This window comes from Meles meles, chromosome 6 (assembly GCF_922984935.1).
Source record: "Meles meles chromosome 6, mMelMel3.1 paternal haplotype, whole genome shotgun sequence".
Classification (NCBI taxonomy): Eukaryota; Metazoa; Chordata; class Mammalia; order Carnivora; family Mustelidae; genus Meles; species Meles meles.
In genome coordinates this window covers 91,093,868-91,114,321 of record NC_060071.1, presented here as the reverse complement: position 1 = coordinate 91,114,321, position 20,454 = coordinate 91,093,868, and the positions used below count along the sequence as shown (strand labels likewise).

Genomic DNA, 20,454 nt, shown 5'->3' with positions numbered 1-20,454 from the left:
ATCCTCCCTCCCAGAGTTGTCTCAATGCTCCCACACCCAACTCTTTGCCATAAATTCATTCATTCACTAATAGTTTTAAAAAATTATTGACATAGTATTAATATCAATTCCAGTTGAGCACTCTGGGTCCTGACATATAATAAATTAGTTTTGATTATATAACAGATATGAAACAATTTCAATAATTTGCTATAATATCAGAATGAGAATATCATGATCTAAAATAATAAATGTCAGCATTATATGTAATAGAGCTTACTCTAGAAAAGTCATCAATGGCCAGTACTTTGTTTCCTATTTCATGCATCTCACCCCTCCTGAAATATATATCAGCATCCGTGGGCTTGCACTTAATTGCCTGGGTATAGTTTAGAATTGCTAAAGTAATGTTGTTTCTTCTCCTGAAAATTTCTGCCTTTGACAAATATGCCTCTAAAGAAAATTAAAAAGATAAAATTTAGTGTTACAGTCCTTTTATTACTTATGAAAATTTTAACCCCTTCTCCCTTTAAAAATGTTGTCTCAAAATAATTTTTCTCTATTACTTCCTTAACTATTTCATTTAAGGTTTTTTTTTTCTATTTCAACAATGCAGAACATGCTCTCAAAAGCTGATAAATGCTCACTATAGTTAAAAGCATTTTCAATTTCAAGTATCAAAAATTACCTTTTACCTTTTTGTATATCTAAAGTGTTTTGTACTCTTTTAATGTTTAGAGTAAAACAAAAATTTATGGACTTTGGCAAAAATAAGCATAGATCAAAAAATATTTAGAAAGCTCAAGTTATATTCTAGGGGTATGTTATGCATGCTGGGAACACAAAGATGAATGTGACATTTTCTTATTCCCAAAAAATTCTGTTTCCTCATTCCATTCAAGCTGGTTAGAGGATGGTACATAAAGGCAATTGTACAGATTCCATACAACTAAGAAGTCTTGGAACACTGCAAGGCTTCAGAGATTTGTGGTCAAGAAAGGCTTTATGAAGGGGCACCTGGGTGGCTCAATGGGTTAAGTAAGCCTCTGCCTTTGGCTCAGGTCATGATCTCAGGGTCCTGGGATTGAGCCTTGCATTGGGCTCTCTGCTCAGCAGGGAGCCTACTTCCCCCTCTCTCTCTCTGCCTACTTCTCTGCCTACTTGTGATCTCTCTCTCTGTCAAATAAATAAATAAAATCTTTTTAAAAAGAAAAAAGAAAAAAAAGAAAGGTTTTATGAATCACTTCTGTAACTTAAATTTTTAAGTTCATATCCTTCTTTTGGGACGAACAGTAAGGAACAAATTTATTGTAATATACACAAGGACATTAACATTTCAAAGCATGTATTTTGAAAAGAGTATAGGATCATATAAGTCCAATATATACAATATCAAGAGTAAATTTAACTTTTAAAAGCTACAACCATTTTTGGAGACTTTTATCTGTTAACTCATACATATTTATAACAACACTAAATGACCAAAACTTAGGTAAAGATATAAATAATACAACTGCCTAGACAACCCACCTCCATTATTTTTATTGTATTTATTTATATAATTCAAATCATCCAAAGCTTCATTAATTTTGTCTTGAAAAAGATAAATGAAATGTCGGTGCCAGTAGGCATTGAGAAACAATGGCTCCAAAAATATAGCCTAGAAAATATATGTATAAATTCAATTAAAGTTGTTTTATTAAAGGAAGACATACTATCAAATAAATTTTGCAAATTTATTTTTCCCAGTGGCTTTCTATGTATATGTATAAAATGATACCTCCCAATCTGACAAAAATATAGTAGTTTTAATATCAATTATTGAAAATGCCAATATTTATAATTTTATAATCCCACATGTATACTAAAATATTCGTGTTTCAAAATTCTAGTAGAAAATATCATATAAATTATTACATAGAGGATTATAATTATCAATAGAAGTATAAATTATTAATACTGTTATTTTGATTAAATAAGACTTACTTCCTGCAGATCTTTCATGGCACTCTGTAACTTTCCTAGTTTCCTATAAATAGCTCCACGCCTACAATATGCAAATGCAGGGTATTTTTTCTTATCATTTATTTCTTTAGTCAGGATCTCCACTTCGGATTCATAATGTTTAATAACTTCTGGAGAAAGAGTAGACTTCAAAGAATCACTCAATTCTATTTTTGGTGGTTCTTTTATTCTTTCAGATGAGGCTTTCTGGATAGGTACTTTAACAACTTTCTTTTTTGTGGTTGTCTTCTGATTTTTACGATGAGAGAACATATCAAGAGCCCACATTCGAGGGTCACAATTTTCTGGAATTCCTCCCTTACTTTGGACAAATTCGTCAAAATTTAAACACATAGGTAGACTGGGACAAGGAAGTTTACGTTCATATAATGGAACTTTGAGGAAATATTTCTTCTGTCCAGGAAGGATTCCATGAGATGCTGATCTAGTTATTAAAAGAGTAATTTTTAAATCATACAAATATAATTATTTTTATAATCAATAAATCAACTCAGCCACACATGAAATTACTATTTTCTATTATTAAAATATAATTATGCACTATTTTTATGCAAACCAAGTCCTCCTGTTCATTCATCAAAATTGTAACACCATACAAAGAGTTTCTTTATGAAAGCAGAAGACTGTTATCTAGAGATGTGGCCTTCTTACAGTACTGAAATAAGGTGTTGATGCTCCTTTCAGATTTAATTTATACCCCTGCCCCCCCACCACAGAAATTACAATGAGGAATTGAGAAGGTAAACTGATGTAATATAGGAAATGCCATCCAAGAGGTTGGAGAGCACAGGAACTTGAGGAAATGGGAAGAAGGAAGGATTTGACTAGAGAGTAAACTACCAAATTAACATCCCAGTCTTCACCCTTGTTTAGTAGACTAGGATACATAATATGCTTTCAATAGACATTTCCACCTCCACATTCATCTCTATCCTTCTCTACTTTGCCCTCTGCCCAGGAGACTAATCTGTACAGACTACATCCATAAGATCCTTTGTTCTCTGTCTTCTAATTGGGTATGTCCAAATAGAAATCCCAAAGAGGGAGAGAGGAGAGCGAAGTCAAGGTATTTATTCCTCCAGCTCCCTCCTGAAGGGTCACCTCAAACTGGCTGTAATCTTTGACCAAAGATCACTACTTTTTTTAAGGAAACACTTTCTACACAATTCCTCTTGAAGGTTCTAGTAATCACTCCTACTTTTTGTCCTCTCAGACTTAGGGGTAGAAAATGGCTCTGTTGTTTTGGACTCTAGGATACTACAATATCATGGTATAATTTGTACCTGGCTGATAAAATAATTAGCACCAGAGGTAGACTCGGGAAATACACACACAGAAGGATCCTAGGATAAACTTCTTGCCAGGATAAAACAGGACGCAAAGAATCCATGGTAGGTGGTGCTATCAAAGCTCCTCAAATTATCACCAGTGTTAGCAGGGATGGTATTCAGGTAGAAGGCAAGGAATTAGGAAATCAAGTAGCTACCACTTACTCACAAGGACAACAGTAATGATTGTAAAAATTGTGGAATCATTTTACTTCGGACCAAAAGAGAAGAGCAGTTCCTATTAAATACCCAAATTCCCTAAACCTTGTATACCACGGTAATGAAACTTCTAAGAAAGGAGTAGGAAACTGAAATACAGGATGTGAATATTTGAGCAAGCATAAATGAGGCTGACAATTTTGAATCTCCAAATTCCACTCATCTTCTCTTGACAGAAGAGATTAGTTGAGGGATGGTCAGATTCTTCCATCTGAGAGACTCAAACCTCTCCTGTATAAATATTTTGATGACTACACTGAGACATTGGTTCATATGCTATATCAAATATAATTTAGGCATGCCCCCAAAATCACTCAGCTGGGACCTCCTTACCCCTCTCATGGAGCTACAGCTACTACCCATCAGCCTCCTTTATCCCTCCCCCACATAGGTGGTCTTGGATCCATAGCTTTTAGCCCTAGCCAATGCAGCCTTGTTAGAACTTCCTACCATACTCTGAGTGATCTCCAAACTTTAGCATCAGTCACCTGGAAGACTTGTAAATACAGATTTCTGATGTAGATTTCTAGCCGGATTTGGTAGACAGAAATTTTTTTCAAGATTTATTTATTTGAAAAAGAGAGAGAGAGCAGGAGAAGGGGCAGAGAGAGAGAATATCCAATCACACTCCTGCTGAGTACAGAGCCCAGTGTGGGGCTTGATCTGAAGACCCATGAGACCAGGACCTGAGCCACAATCAAGAGTGCCACGCCTAACCAACTGAGCCACCCAGGTGCCCCAGACAAAACTTAAAAGTTATAGGGATCTGTGGCAATAACTAAATGACTGCAGGTCCTCAGAAAGTGAGGTAGATGGGCAGCTGGCTAAGGTGTTTTTTGACTTAAATGGATGAAAAACCATTAGGTCTTCTGGGAATAAGCCTGACCAGCCATAGTGGGGTTTTACAACCTCTTATGCAGCTCTCAGACCCTAGCCAGTTCATACCTAAAATCTCTCACCTGACAGGAAAGCCAGAAGGGGTCCTATTGAGGAAGGATCTTGCAATGTGGTCTTGATGTTTTTAATGATTTGTTCACAAAAGTTTCAAAAGTTCTAGGAAAAAGGAAACACCCAAGCCTCCTGGGAATTATTAGATACCCTAAACTTATGCTGATCCAGATACCCATTGTAAATGCCACTGAAGTCCAGAGCCAAATTAGGAAATTATGAAGATCAAGTGATATAAAGGATCTTGGCCTAAAACCATCTAACAGAAGTTAGTGAGACATGGACCCATCCTGAGATAATTTCCTTAGTTCCAGAATGTGTAGTAGGAAAGAATCAACTTAATAACTGTATAAACTATACACTGAAGAGGATAATAGTAGTAAGGATCAAGTGGAAATCTCTATAACTGTCCCCATTCCATCCTATACCACCATCCACCAAGATAGTATATCAAAAGCAATACCAGACCATGAGGGAAATTACAGATTAACAGCACAAGAAAAATACGTCATCTCCTGCTTGTGAGGGAAATAAATTCTGCCTCTGTTGGGGCGGGGGCAATAACAGCAGCAAGATGGGCCAAGAAAATCAGACCTGAGACTACCGATTCACTTTCAGTAGCTAGTCAAGTTTGGAAGTTTTGATAGTGGAAGTCAGGACCATGGCCAGTTATTCTAGAAAGGGAAGAAGGTAATGCATTCACAGAAATCAGAGAGCCAATAGCAAAATGGCTGGCCTGGATCTCAGATCAAGTATGTTACTCAGTCCTGGAAGAGAGAACACTGGCAGAGATCTGAGAGGCTAACAGTTTACAGAAGTCCAGGTCAAACAGAAGCAATGAGTACAAGGGAGTCAACATGGGCCAGGAGCCATCAACAAACACAGTTTCCTGCTGTATCCGTGAGCTGAAACTCTGCCAGTTGCTCACTGGCTGGTCCACCAATATTTGGCTCAGAGACAAAAGCAGAGGGAAATTTCCGGAGAAATGGTGAAGGAACAAAGTTTCTGTAGACACATGGCATCCTTCCATGACCTAGATGAGGGGGCAAGCAATAGGGGTAACCTATAGTAAAGGGACTGACAGAAAACACATGGGTCTGGGTTTTTAATCAGCTCAAATACACTTTGGCAGGAGTCACTTTTCACAGTCAAGCTTTGGCTTGATATATGAGTGTATATACGCAGTCTACTTCTAACCATTCAAGGGAGCCAGCAAGAATGAATATAATTAAACAAGCTTAAAAGTCAGATATAAAATGGTAAGGATAATTCTATGTTAACCACATTAAGATTAGTGGAAAAAGAACTCAAACTATAGGAATAAGATGATTTTTTAAAATTTTCTCCATAAACTTGTTTTAAAATAATTATTTCATGGCTACAATTTTGCACTAAATTAGTTTAGATTAAGATTTTTCTAAAAAGAAGTTAGGCAAGCTATACTAATCTATTATCTAGACAAATACTCCCATAGTTGGTTTTACTGCCTCCACCAAAAGGCACATCCTATTACCTCTATTGGTAATACATACAAATTTCAAATCCAGTTGTTAAAAGGTAAATAAGTCTCTTTAAATGGTGAAACTTTATAATCAAAGTGATAATCAGTATGCAGTAAAATACTATACCAAAATAGTGTTTCACCTGCTTATATCCTTTCTAGAGATAGACATAGAGATAGAAGTCACTTAGGTCATGGCCAAAATGGTGCAGTGTTTTATCCTCTCTAGGACAGTGAAGATTCATATGCTTTGAAATCAGCAAATGTTTCAAAAATGTATAAGCATGTCTGGTTCTTGTCAAAAACATTTGTCAATTTAGGAAACACCTATCTGAAGTCTTCTAAAGATGAGCTAACAAAAACAGGTCCACATTTTTTTGCAGGGAAAACTCAAGCATAAGGAGCATGCAGGAACTCAGGACTTAAATGGCATATCCTTCCCCAGGGTTAGTCTCTGTTCCACTCTGTCACTCATGCTAACATAGGCTGTTCCCAAGGCTTTTCAGGGACGGTAAGTCCCCACACCAAAACATCATTAACTTAACCCTTTTTCAGAACCAACAAGTCTTTATAATAATGAAGTAAACAAAACACTTATGACTCTCCCATGAACGGGAAAATCTTTACTTTTCAAAGGGAATAAATTTAATGAATTTTGTCATCTGAGGATATCTAAAGAGAAATAAAGTCCAGAGCTTTTTGCAAACTATTTTGCACAACCCTTCAGTTATAAGAAAGTCATGTTCTAAAACACTTAAATATGGGGCGCCTGGGTGGCTCAGTGGGTTAGGCCTCTGCCTTCGGCTCAGGTCATGATCTCAGGATCCTGGGATCCAGCCCCGCATCGGGCTTTCTGCTTGGCATGAGAGCCTGCTTCCTCCTCTCTCTCTGCCGGTCTCTCTGCCTACTTGTGATTGCTGTCTCTCTCTGTCAAATAAATAAATAAAATATTTTTAAAAATAAATAAATAAAGCACTCAAATATGAGCATACCTGGAACTTCCATTGCTGTCATCTTAGATCCATGCACCTTGGTTTAAAGAGTTATTTATTCACTTTAGAGAGACACAGAGAGAGAGAGAGCTTGCAAAAACAGGGGGAGGGGCAAGGGGTGCGAGAAAATCTTAGGCAGACTCCCTGTTAAGTGGGGAGCCCAGCACCGGGCTCCATCTCGTGCCCCTGAGATCATGACCTGAGCAGAAATCAAGAGCTGGATGCTCAACCCACTGAGCCACCCAGGCACCCCATGTCCTAGCACACTTTTAAACATGCTAGATACTGTCACTTTTAAGTAAGGAGAAAAATTAATTTTTTCTATGTGTTGATCCCTGAATAAGGGCTCACACAGCATAAAAAAGTTGATTTAGATTATTCAATTCATTAAGTTCAAATTTGAAAACAGTTGAATTTCAGCAATCTATTTGAACTTTTGAATGGGTGATATTTGTCTTGAGCAGAGGTGGTTTTTTGGTGTTAAATCACTTCCGAAAAATAACTTAGCAGATTTTATTTCTTTCCATTGAAAGATTTCATTTAACTATCAAATTGACTTAGTTTTACTTCATGTCCTTAAGTCAGCCTCAAATTTAAAATATAGTTTAAACCAGTCGTATATTTACACTATTGAATACCCATATACTAAAAAGTAGGGAATTCTCCTTTAGCTAAGACTTGAACATATTTTCAATGGTGAATAAAATAACTTCAGTTAGTGAAATTACAAGATTAAGGCCAAAACCAGAATATGTTTCATAAACTATAACAAATATTGATTAAACAAGACCTTTTCAGCACTTTTGGAGGCTTGGCTAATTCATCATACACAGTTTTAAGTTTACTGTGCTTCAATCTTTTCTTCAGTCTCGTCTTCTTTTTCTTGGGATAAACGATGTAACTAATGCCAGCTTTTTTAGATGCTTCAATGAGAGAGAGAGACAGATCTCTCAAGCTCCTTCTCTCTTGCATGTTATCTAAGATGGTATCTATATTTTCTTTCTCAGGGGGTTCTTCAGTTTCATTTTGCTGAGTCGTCCAATGCTCCAAATGCTTTGCTTTCTGAAATACAATGTCTTTTATATTGCTTTGCATGTCATCCTTAATCTCTATTGGCGTTGTGGGCTCCTCCTCCTTCTTCAATTCAACTGCAGATTTTACTCTCTTATTAGCAAGGAAACAAAGATAGAAAAACTTAAAATCAATTTAGTTGCTAGATGCTTTAAACTAATTCAGTTACAATTACTATTCATGTAGTTTGGTCACTTACTGAAAATTTTAAATTGTATTCTTGATGTTTTTCAAAGTCAGCTTATAAAGTTAATAGTAGGTTGGTTAAAGCAAAGTACAATAATTTGGTTATATGCCATTTTGTTAGCTACATAAAAATAACACTATAAAGTTGATATGCATTAACTGTTTTTTATATAAACTGTTATTTTATATATTCTTAATTAAAAGAGAATGCTCTTTACATCTTCAAATAAAGTACATACTCTACTTTTACTTTTAATTTAAAAATTGGTAGAATGGGTAAAAAATATTAAAGTGCTTTATCCTATAAAACCAATTTGTAGGCCTATTTTCAAAAGCATTTTAACAACATTGAATTTCTATACAACAGTATTCAAGTATCTTCTAAAATAATTTAATACTTACAAGATTAAGAACAGAATTCCAGCCTAATATTTCTTTTATCTAATCATCAGAGAATCAACTTAACTTTTAATAATAATACCAATATGGCAATATACTAACAATTATAAATAATTTGCAATAACCATGTATTTGTATTTGAAATTCTAAAAACTCATTGTTAATAAGAGATTAGTTCCAATCCTCTGATATAGCATTTCCAGCTTATTGAGCCACTATCAATAAATTAACTGCATTTAAGTTTGTTAGTAAATAATAATTTGTTATACAAATGTTTTTTCTTTATTGTGAAGTTAGGCCCAAATTCCAAACATAACAATTTCACACAAGCTATTTGTATTCTTTAAGCTACCCTAAAGTATAATAGAAATATTGACCCCCTATAACTTACCATACTTCCCCCATCTCAAGAAACTATATGTAACTCACTATATAATTAAAATAAAGAATAGGGTTATACATAGACTATAGAATATATGTATCTATAATATAGGTATATATAAAGAAATACAGACACATATGTATGTAAGTGTGATATATGTAATCAAACTGAGGAAAACATGTGCCTGAAAAAGAAGTAGAACATAAGATACTCATATTTCCCCTTGCTGACTACATATGAATTACACAGAGAGGCCATATGCAGCTCTGTCAAACACTCGGGAAGGAACCACTGACAGAATCTATAATTATAAAGCAGAGCTACCAGAATGGGTTTGGGGTTCTTTCCCACCTTTACTAAAATATTATATAAATATTATGTAGTATTATGTAATCTAACATAATACTATATAATATTTGGGTTTGGGGTTCTTTCCCACCTTTATGTAATATTATGTAAATATTACACAATATTATATCATATTACATAATATTATATAATAAAAATATTACAAAAAACATATGTAAGTTCAAGGTATACAATGTGATGATATGATACATGTATCTATTGTGAAATGGTTACTACAATAAGGTTAGTTAACACCTCCATCCCCTCACAAAATTACTATTGTTTTTGTGTGGTGATAGCACTTGAGATCTATTCTCTTAACAACTTTCAAGTATATACAGTGTTGTTAGAGTCACCATGCTGTACATTAGAACCCCATAATTTATGGGAGTTCTAATAACTGGGAGTTATCTGGCCAACATCTAAATCCTCTCCTTTCCACTGTAGCCCCACTGTCCATTCTATGTTTCTACAAGTTCAGCTTTTTTAGATCTCTCATATAAATGAGAACAGACAGTATTTGTATTTCTCTGCTGTGTTGTATAGTGTCCTAAGGTCCGGCCATGTACTTACAAAAGATAAAATTTCCTTCTTTTTTATAGTTATATTCCGTTATTTATATGTGTGTATTTCACACACACACACACACACACACACACACACACATGCACGCACTACAAGAAAAGAGAACTGTAGCCCAATATCCCTATATATATATATACACACACATATATATGTATACACACACACATACACAATGGAATATTATTCAGCCATTTAAAAAAAGGAAATTTTGCCTTTTGCAATAACATAGATAGACCCTGAGGACATCACATTAAGTAAAATGAATAAGTTAAATAAGTCAGACTGTGAAAGACAAATACTATATGATCTCACTTACATGTGGCATCTTAAAAACAAAAACAACTTGTAGGTACAGAAAATAGATTGGTGCTTGCCAAAGGCAAGGAGTAGGTGATGGGTTAAATGGGTAATAATGGTCAAAAGGTACAAAATTCCATTATAAAAATAAATAAGTCCTGCAGGTGTGACTATACTTAAAATACTGTATTGTATATTTGAAACTTGCTAAGAGAGTAGAAGGTTCTCATCAAAAGAAAAAAAATGTGTAACTGTGTGTGGTGATAGATGTTAACTAAACTTACTTCAGTGATCATATTGCAATATATACAAATACTGAATCATTATGTTGTACACTTGAAACTAATATAATGCTATATGTCAATTATGGGCCAATAAAAAAGTCTTAAGGATAGTGTGATTGTACAGGGATATAAAACAGAGGAATCAAAAGGTCACTAAGAAAAGAGAATGTCAGAAATGACATAGGAAGCAGGCTAACGTGAAGCAGGTTAAAAGCAAGTTACAAGCAAGTAAAAAAGAATTAAAAAGATTTAGATTTCAGACAGAAAAAAAAAAAAGCTGGAAGCTAGTTGTCAATGCCATGGAAGGTAAGAACCAGCTTCTTCAAAAAGCCTGAGGATTATCGGTGCAGAGGAAAGTACATTGCATTTAGTAAGGGGGGTGTGGGTCGAAGTTCTAGTTCTGCCATTTATTACCTTCTGACCTTTGCTTTTTCACACATAAAACAAGGATAATATCTGTCTTGCCTTCCTTCTCTCAGAATGTAGTGAAGCTCAAGGCCAGACTGGAATAGTGTCCATGAAAGTGCTTTGAAATTGTGAGCCCAATACAAATGTAGGTCGATATTATAATGACTTGGCTTATACCAGGTAAAGTCAAACTATGAACATGAGATACTCCCAAGAGCTGCCACCAATCTCAAATCGGCACCACCAAACCAGTTTTACAGGAGCTACCAAATACACACTTGAACCCAAACTTTTCATCAATTCTAAATGAATCAACTGACTACATTACTTCAGGAAAGCAAACAAACAAACAAAAAAAACCATCATTAGTGATTATTACTAGAAATATAGACATTTCTCTTGAACAATAAAAACTAAGAATTATCATACCTTTAACTGTGGCAATGGTGTACCAAAACATTTTTGGACATTTTCAAATGATGCAGATTTTCTTAGGAAAAAAACCTGAAATAATCAAATGATAAAAATTCATTGACTATAGATACTATTTGGTAAAGTAAAATATCATATGACAATCGACTAATGATAACTACTTAGGTAAGTTAACGAAATGCAGAATACTAATTAAAATATACATTCCAATTGATTTTTGAAGTCACTGACTTCACAGAGAGGAGCAGAACTGAAAATCTGTCAATTAACTTAGAAAACTGTATAATAATAGAAATTATCTTATTTTTTAAAATTCAACTTGATACAACAAAACTTACCAAAGTGTTCTGGTTGGTGCAAGTAGCACAGGTATGTACAAATCTGCCATGAATATGCTGACCCATGAATCTCCTTAGTACTGAGGCTGCACTAGTGGGACATGAAGCAGCTACTGTCCTCTGAACAGTCACCTCTAATTATGAGCAACCTCAACATTTTACTCCACCAGACCATACAATACCATCACTTATCATGAGAGCTATTATACTGAAAGAGCTGGGAAATACTACTTTACTAGATAGTGTGGAAAGTACAGGGGAAAAAATTGACATGTTCGATGTCCTCAACCAATATAATGGTGGAAACAGAAAGAAAAGAAATAACTGTAATCCAAAGGTGTGACACTGACTAAAGATGGCATGAATGGATCCAGTGTGAAGAGAACATAGCGGAGGGAGAAATCAACTCGCAATGGGATGGGACCTCAATAGACTGACAGGAAGAGGTAGCACAAGGCTTGCCTGTGAACGGTAGCAACAGAGACAGAGATAGAGCTGAGAATGGGCCAAGGAAACAGCCTAAACAAGCCCAGAGAAATATCAAAAGGCAGGGGGTTTTAGTCTCCAAAGACTTGGGTGCAGGCAGAGTACAGAGTATGTGGAGGTGCCCCCAAAGCAGAATATAATGGGAGGTAAGATAGAAAGTATAGTTGAAGCCAGGTTACGAGGCTCAATGAAGCACTTGATTTATTTGGTAGGTGGAGTTACTCAGTTTGAGACATGAGTGACATAATTATGCCTGTGTTTTAAGAATATAGTAGAAGGCAGTAGGAGGAAGGATTGGAAGAAGCAGCTACTAAAAATGAGAATATGTGACAGGCAGGTGTGAGTAGTGTTACTACAATAGTCCAGAAAGTATGAATGGCATTCCAAACTAGAAAGGGACATTCATTGGTTCAGTAATTTTTTTATACAATGGTTAATGCTTTAGGTGATATGGATAAAACAGAGATGAAGAGTGCTATGATGCCAGGCTGGTGAGGAATAAAAAAGATGAAACACACATAAGGAAAATACTTAGTAAGTAAAAAAGTGGTCTATATTAATTAGAAACATTATCCCCTCCAAAAAAAAGTATCACCTAACTGTATGGGGGATAAAGGAGGGGCAGAGACATCTTTTTAACCTAGTTAACTGACTAGAATAGTATTTGATTTGTCCCATGGCACTAAGACTGTGCCGTTCAGCATCCCAAGATATCATCAAGGGGAGCAGAGGTCTGAAGGCACTAATGAAAGAAAAATAAAACTGTTTCTTGTTTGTCTCCCATGACGTTCAAGACACTTATTATGTATACACAGTTATGTATACTTTATACTTTTCTTCTTCTCTCAATTTCTCTCAATCACTATCTCTTTTCTCTCCAATTATGTTTATTACTTAATTAGCTTACTTGATTACACTACAAAGATAACTATGTCATGAGCATGAGTCTAATCACCACCTAGAACATTCAGTTTTACTTTTTCATGGCCAACACCAATCATTTGGGTCTAAACATTCACAGACATGTTTCTTGAATCATATAAGACCTAGGCAAAGTGCAAGATGAGAAATTTTCAAAATTTTAAGAAAATCAGATATTCTGCTATTACTTAGTAAATAACTTCTTCTAAGCATCACAAAGACAACAAACATACTTGAAACAGAGGATATGTCCTCAGCAAAGATACCAGTAGTGAATGTTTTGAGGCATTTCCTTAAAGAATACCAAGAAATAATTTCCAGAAGTACTAGAAATAATATATCTGAGCTATTGGCAGATAAAGCAATCAACCCACAATTTAGAATAAAAATTGTACATACCCTAGTACTTCTGCTATGCTGATTTAAAATAATGACACTTTCCTTGCTTTCAGCTGAAAATCTCTCAGTTAAAATTCTGCTTGTTTGAATACTCTGTAATAAAAAGATAACAGTTTTAAATTATACTTTTAAAAGCTTATGATCATTGTTAATTCATAGTACCTTTATTACCAAAAGAGAAATGTATGGAAAAAGTAGAAGTATAGACAACACTTACCAGAGATACATCAAAAGTTCAGCTCTAATAGGCTTAGTATTTAGCCCAAACCCACAATTTGGTTTTCATGTTGGCCATTAGCCAAATAGATACTTCTACCTTACTTCTATCACTAATCTTAGAAGCAATCAATTATACCATGATCTCATAGCTTAGCCTTGAATCTATTTAGTATATCAATATCAGAATTATGAAGAAGACTTATTTGGATTCATTGTCAATATAGGACTATTTACTGTCAAATACAGGTAATCATTCTAAATTTATATTGGAATGAAAATCTCACTAAATGTTTATAATTCAAACTCTTTCCACCAATTAAGTTATATATGTATATTTATTGTTGTAAGGGTGAACTGCTGCAATCATTACAATTATTTTTTTTTAATATTTTTGTTTATTTATTTATTTGACAGAGAGAGAGGTCACAAGTAGGCAGAGAGGCAGGCAGAGAGAGAGGGAGAAACAGGCTCCCCACTGAGCAGAGAGCCTAACGCGGGGCTCGATCCCAGGACCCTGAGATCATGACCTGAGCCGAAGGCAGAGGCTTAAACCACTGAGCCACCCAGGTGCCCCCATTACAATTATTATTAAATGTGTTATCCTTCTATCTTACAATCAGTGACTTGGATATATAGAAACAACTAGAAGATTTAAGTTTGACATCCTGGTGTATTTATGATGAATTAAATCATGCTGCTACCTTGCTTAAATGTTTAGGTCTCAAACAAATAACATTTCAAATTAAAAAAATATTTATTTTTTTTAAAGATTTTATTTATTTATTTGACAGAGAGAGAGATCACAAGTAGGCAGAGAGGCAGGCAGAGAGAAAGGAGGAAGCAAGCTCCCTGCAGAGCAGAGAGCCCAATGCGGGGCTCAATCCCAGGACCCTGAGATCATGACCTGAGCCGAAGGCAGCGGCTTAATCCACTGAGCCACCCAGGCGCCCCACTTTTGTGGAGCATAACAAATAACATGGAGGACATGGGGAGATGGAGAGGAGAGGGAGTTGAGGAAAACTGGAAGGGGAGATGAACCATGAGAGACTATGGACTCTGAAAAACAACCAGAGGGTTTTGAAGGGGCGGGGTGGGGGGGAGGTTTGAGGAACCAGGTGGTGGGTAATAGGAGGGCACGTACTGCATGGAGCACTGGGTGTGGTGCAAAAACAATGAACACTGTTATGCTGTAAATAAACAAATAAAAAATATATATATTTATTTAGTAGGAAATTACTTTTAAAAAATAGCATGAAATTATCATTTGAGAATGGAACAGATATGAAAAAGGCTGTGGGTAATTTAGGAATCACCAGCATTGATTTTTATTCATGTTCTATTATATTTTTATAATGTAGCTATAGCGCAGTGTAAGGTAAGAGAACCATTAAACAAAGCAGAAGGATACTTGGTCACCATTATTCTTCAAAGATAAACTACGTGACTCACAAGAGATTTTGGAACTATTTTCATATGTTTACACAAAATATTCAAATATGACAGAAAAACAACTATTGTATATTTTAGGAAATGCTTTTAACAATAAGAAGGACAAAAGCCTTAATATTGTATTTTGCAGATATCAAAACAGCAAAATTTACTAATAATCAGTGGTCACTTTTTTTCTTTTAGTTGCTTTCTTTTTTTAGAGAGAGAGAGAGAGAGATGGAGAGGGGTATAGGGAAAGGGAGAGAGAGTCTCAAGCAGACTTCATGCCCAGGGCAGAGCCCATCGTGAGTCTCAGTCTCACAACCCTGAAATCATGACCTGAGCTGAAATCAAGAATCAAATGGTTAGGGGTGCCTGGGTGGCTCAGTGGATTAAGTCTCTGCCTTCAGCTCAGGTCATGGTCTCAAGGTCCTGGAATCGAGCCCCACATCAGGCTCTCTGCTCAACCAGGAACCTGCTTCCCCTTCTCTCTCTGCCTGCCTCTCTGCCTACTTGTGATCCCTCTCTCTGTCAAATAAATAAATAAAATCTTTAAAAGAATTATTTAAAGAATCAAATGCTTAAATGACTGAGCCCCCCAGGTGCCCCAATGGTTGCTTTTTCAAAAAAGAACATGGTTCATATGGAACCATATCTTGGAACCTACCAAGACATTGACCAAACCAATGTGTCTTGAGAGAGAAACTATTGCTTATATGATATTTGATGTAAAAATCCTCCTGCTCTACTCCAGAGATATTGCAAAAACTGGTATTCACCCAATGAAAGTTGGGATACAGGTAGAAATGGAACCAGTTTTGCTACTTTAAAAGCTGATTATGACTCTGCTTCTAATTATGGCAGACTAAGTATTTCTATTGAAGAAAACTAAGAAATCTACTTATACTACAAAAAATACAATCTTCAAAGCATCAAAAAGTTAACATGATGATGAAGAGATACTAAAGAGATACTAAACCAAAATCTAAGAAAATTCAAGAACCTGGAAAAGTAAGCCCAGTATTCAAGATGCTTTTGTTCTCATATTTACCAAAGCAACTGCAAGTCTGAGATGCAGACTGACTTCTTGGGGCAAAGGTGAGAGAAATTGAAGCCCAGAACCTACCTAAGGTATGGAGACTGATTTACTTATATATATTTACATATATGTAATATATTGTGTAATATTGTACATATAAAAAATATGCAAGTATCCAAGGCTACAGGGATGCTACACCCCCAGATTACGAGTGAATAGAAGTAGGCATGCCTTGCTGGCTTAGTCAGTAGAGCATGTGACTTGTGACCTCAAGAGATCAAGTCCTGAGCTCAAGCCCCATGTTGCCATGTTGGATGTGGAGCAAATCTCTAAAAAAAAAAAAAAAAAAAAAAAAAAAGTGAGTGAGTGGAAGTAAACCAAACTTTGTGTAGACTTTCAGCCTGTGTTCCATCACAAGGGTGGCCAAAGAAACTCAAGCTTCAACCTTTGACTAAGACTGTTTCTGAATGCTAAAAATTTCTCTGAAGAAAGAAATTGTCATTCTTGTTCTCAAATGTCTTCTAAAAATAATGTTTTAAATATAATAATAAACATTTAAAGACAGGTACATAAAGAAATAAAATGCCAGAACAAAACAGATTTGGAGAAAAAATTAGTATTCTAAAAAGAAAAACACAAAACTTAATTTAAAAATACAGTAAACAAGTTTAACAGTAGCTTAGACACAAATGAAGAAAGAATTAATTGACTTGAACTATAAGATAGATCAGAAGGGAAATTATTCAGAATCCAGCTTCAAGAGGAAAAAGGTAGCTATAGATTAAAGTCCCAAAAAATGAAAGAGAGAATGAGCAGAGGCAACATTTGAAGAGATGATTAAAAATTTTCCATAGCTGATGAAAGACATCCAATCACATATTCGAAAATCCCAATGACTCCAAAGCATAAATTAAAAAAAAAAAATCTTCTGTTAGCCACATCATAATGAAACTAGAGAAGAAAAGAGAAAAACTTAAAAGTAGCCAGTTTGGGAGGAAGAAAGGAATCTACTATCCTTGAAAAAAATTCATATTTAAGACTTACTTCCCAGGGGCACCTGGGTGGCTCAGTGGGTTAAAGCCTCTGCATTTCGCTCAGGTCATGATCCCAGGGTCCTGGGATCGAGCCCTGAATCAGGCTCTCTGCTCAGTGGGGAGCCTTCTTCCCTCCCCTTCTCTGCCTGCCTCTCTGCCTGCTTGTGATCTCTGTCTGTCAAATAAATAAATAAAATCTTCTAAAAATTAAAAAAAAAAAAGACTACTTCCCAACAGCAACAGTGGGTGGTGGAGAATATTAAAATATCATTAATATGCTAAAATAAACTATCTGTAATATACATCATACCCAGGTATAATCTCTCTCAAGAATGAGCTAATATAAAGACATTTGAAACAGGGGGGAAAAAAACAATATTTTCATTAATTGCAGACTTCCCACTTCCCTTAAAACAAATTCTAAAGTATATGTTTCAGGCAAAAAATAAAATGATTTCGGACAACACTCTGAAATGCTAGGGGAAAAAAAAAGAAAAGAAAAAAAGAAAGGGATAAGCATATGGGTAAAAATAAAAGAAATATTATATAAAATGATAACAACAATGTATTGAGGGTTTTAAAAGGTGAAGATCTGAAAATATAATGAAGTAAAAACATATCAAGTCAAGAAGGGGTAAATGGAATTGAAAGGTTTTAAAGTCATGTATTTTCCTGGAAGAGTGCAAAGGTATTGATTAACACAAGATTATAAGTTAAAGATGTCTATTCAGGAAAACCACCATAAGAATAAGAAATAGTATATATACTTCTAAAATAGGGATAATAAAAGATAATTTATCAAAATAGTTGAAAAAGTAAAAATAAAACCAGAGTATATTATATTTAGACCACAGATTTTTTTTTAAAAAGGAACAACAAAAGATAAATTAAGAAAAGGAATAAAAGAAGAAAATAAACAAAGGCAGTGTCAATAAAAAAACATGAATAATATGTCAAGATAAAAATAATAAAATGCCAGTAATCACAATATATATAAACATGGTAAATTTACCTTTAGCACATAGGGCACTCAAACCTTTGTATCTGCATACCATTTCCCATTCAAAGGAAATTTTGAACAAAGGATTCTTTGAACAAAGGTCTGATTCCAGTTGGGATGCATGAAAAGTGTCCTGGGCCATCTTTTTATGCCAGAAAGTCCTTTTGGATCCTTTTCCCCTAGACATTAGGTATGAATAACCACCAGCACTGACTTACTTTTGGACCCTCTTTCTAATGTGTTACTCCATCACCACCAGCTGTAACCAGTCCCAATTAGAAACCAATTTTAGCCCTGCTACAATTCTTATTTCTATTCAGAAACTTCTGCCTACTCTCAATTCCCTGTACTCACATTTTCTAAATGCAAACAGAGAAAAATACATGCTTCTACTTTATAAACATAGGGTTTGGAAAATATTGCACTCTTTACAGTATAATGAATAATATGCATATTACTCATATTGCCCCCCAGCTGGGCCATTTCCATTAGAAGATACTACCAGTGGAGGCTACAGAGAGAGGGAGTGGTAGGAAACCTTCAAACCATGATGTAGTCTGACACCTGTGAAAGGGGAAGATAGAGGAAGGAGTGAGAAGGAAGAACTTCAGGTCACAAAGCAGTTCTGAGATTCAGCCAGGCAGATGGAAAGTTCCTGAGCCAAAGACTCCTATTGAAATAATCCCACATCAAGGAGATAAGGGTCACCTCTAGCAAACCCCCTTGTGCTCACTCACCGGCTAGGAGAAGTCCGGAGGGAAAATGACCTTAGAGTGAATGCAGCTGGAGGTTGGCAGTCAAGTATGCTTATGTCAACAGATTCTTGGAGGAGATGGGAGCATCACATTTGCATGGATGCCATACCTACTTCTGCAAATTAATATTCACCAATCTTACACTACGGCAATCTTTTATATACTTTACGTTATGAACATTTTCATTTTAACCCACCACATATTTTCCCTCAAAAAACATTATCTTCTTAAATAAATAAAAGGTTTAAGCTATACTTAAGTAAAGGAAATGCAAGTATACACAACAATCGTTCAAGACTTAAATTACACATGTACTTTCACCAAGAATTCTAAATAGAAAAATATACATATGTATACAAAGATATATGTGCAAGTATGGTTTGTGGGAAGGTTGTCTTTGTTTTGTTTTTTGTTTGTTTTTTATGATGCAGCCTTAGCTGAGATCCTAACTAAAACCACAGGAGAGATACTGAGCCAGAACCTCCCAGTTAGTCTAGAAACTGTGGATTCCAGATCCTCAGAAACTGTTGTGAGATAATAATAGTTTGTTGTTTTAAACTGCTAAATTTGGGGATAATTTGATTTGCAGCAATGAATAGTTAATATAACTTTTAAAACTGGGTTAGTGGCTTTTAGCACCAGGAAGAGGTAAGGAAAAAGGGTAACAGAACAAATGGGAAAAAGGGGACTTTTTTAAAATGGGGACATAATTAGTACCTCTCTAGGTTCATAGGCAGTCAAATGAGATAATACACGTGAAGTGGCTGGCACAGTGTCTGGCTCATAGTAAATACTCAATAAATGAGAATCGAAGTATGTTTTAAGCAAAAAACTCAAGAGGCAGAATAATATATATTATATTATTCTACACATGTAAAAATATTAATTTCCCCACACTTGCATTACATGAATGAAAAAAAATGTCAAAGGGTACACACACTGCACTTAATATTAGTAAACTTCAGAGAGAAGAGAACTGGGAAGGGACAGCATTCAAGGGAGGGAGAGCTCTCTGTGTCATGTGCAGCTTTATCATTTGAATTTTTTCTACATTTAAGTGTTCATATATTACTTGTACAAGTTCTTAAGTAATTTTAATTGGCGTTGTTACTCAGAACAGCAAAAGTGATAATATTGCTAAAGAAAATAATGGTGGTTTAACAAGAGGGAGAATATAAATAAAATTTTAAAAGATAGAAACCACAAATTAGTAAAAATAATAATAAGTTGTAGTAGTAGTAGCAGTAGTAGTAATAGTAGTAGTAGACCAAATTAACCATATATCACTTACACGGCTCTTCTGAAACTAAACAAAAACAAAGAAAAACAGCAAAGGATTATAATGAAAATATTCCTGAATACAAACAGAAAAGAACACAAGGCTAGCCATATTACAGTAGAATTCCAGCATTAAAAAACCAAAGTTGATAGCCCCCTCCCCCTCTCCCAAT

At 35.2% G+C, this 20,454-nt stretch overlaps 1 protein-coding gene across 1 annotated transcript in view; it reads right to left on the bottom strand.

Moving 5' to 3' along the window:
• The window catches only part of TTC6 (tetratricopeptide repeat domain 6), a 213,666-nt gene that overhangs the window by 57,639 nt on the left and 135,573 nt on the right, over positions 1-20,454 (bottom strand). Inside the window, exons 8-13 of the mRNA XM_046007869.1 lie at positions 13,529-13,621; positions 11,382-11,456; positions 7,783-8,156; positions 1,966-2,428; positions 1,510-1,639; positions 260-432 (exon numbers count right to left, since the gene is read on the bottom strand). Of these exons, the coding sequence (XP_045863825.1) occupies positions 260-432; positions 1,510-1,639; positions 1,966-2,428; positions 7,783-8,156; positions 11,382-11,456; positions 13,529-13,621 (1,308 nt within the window). The remainder of the gene's footprint in view (positions 1-259; positions 433-1,509; positions 1,640-1,965; positions 2,429-7,782; positions 8,157-11,381; positions 11,457-13,528; positions 13,622-20,454) is intronic.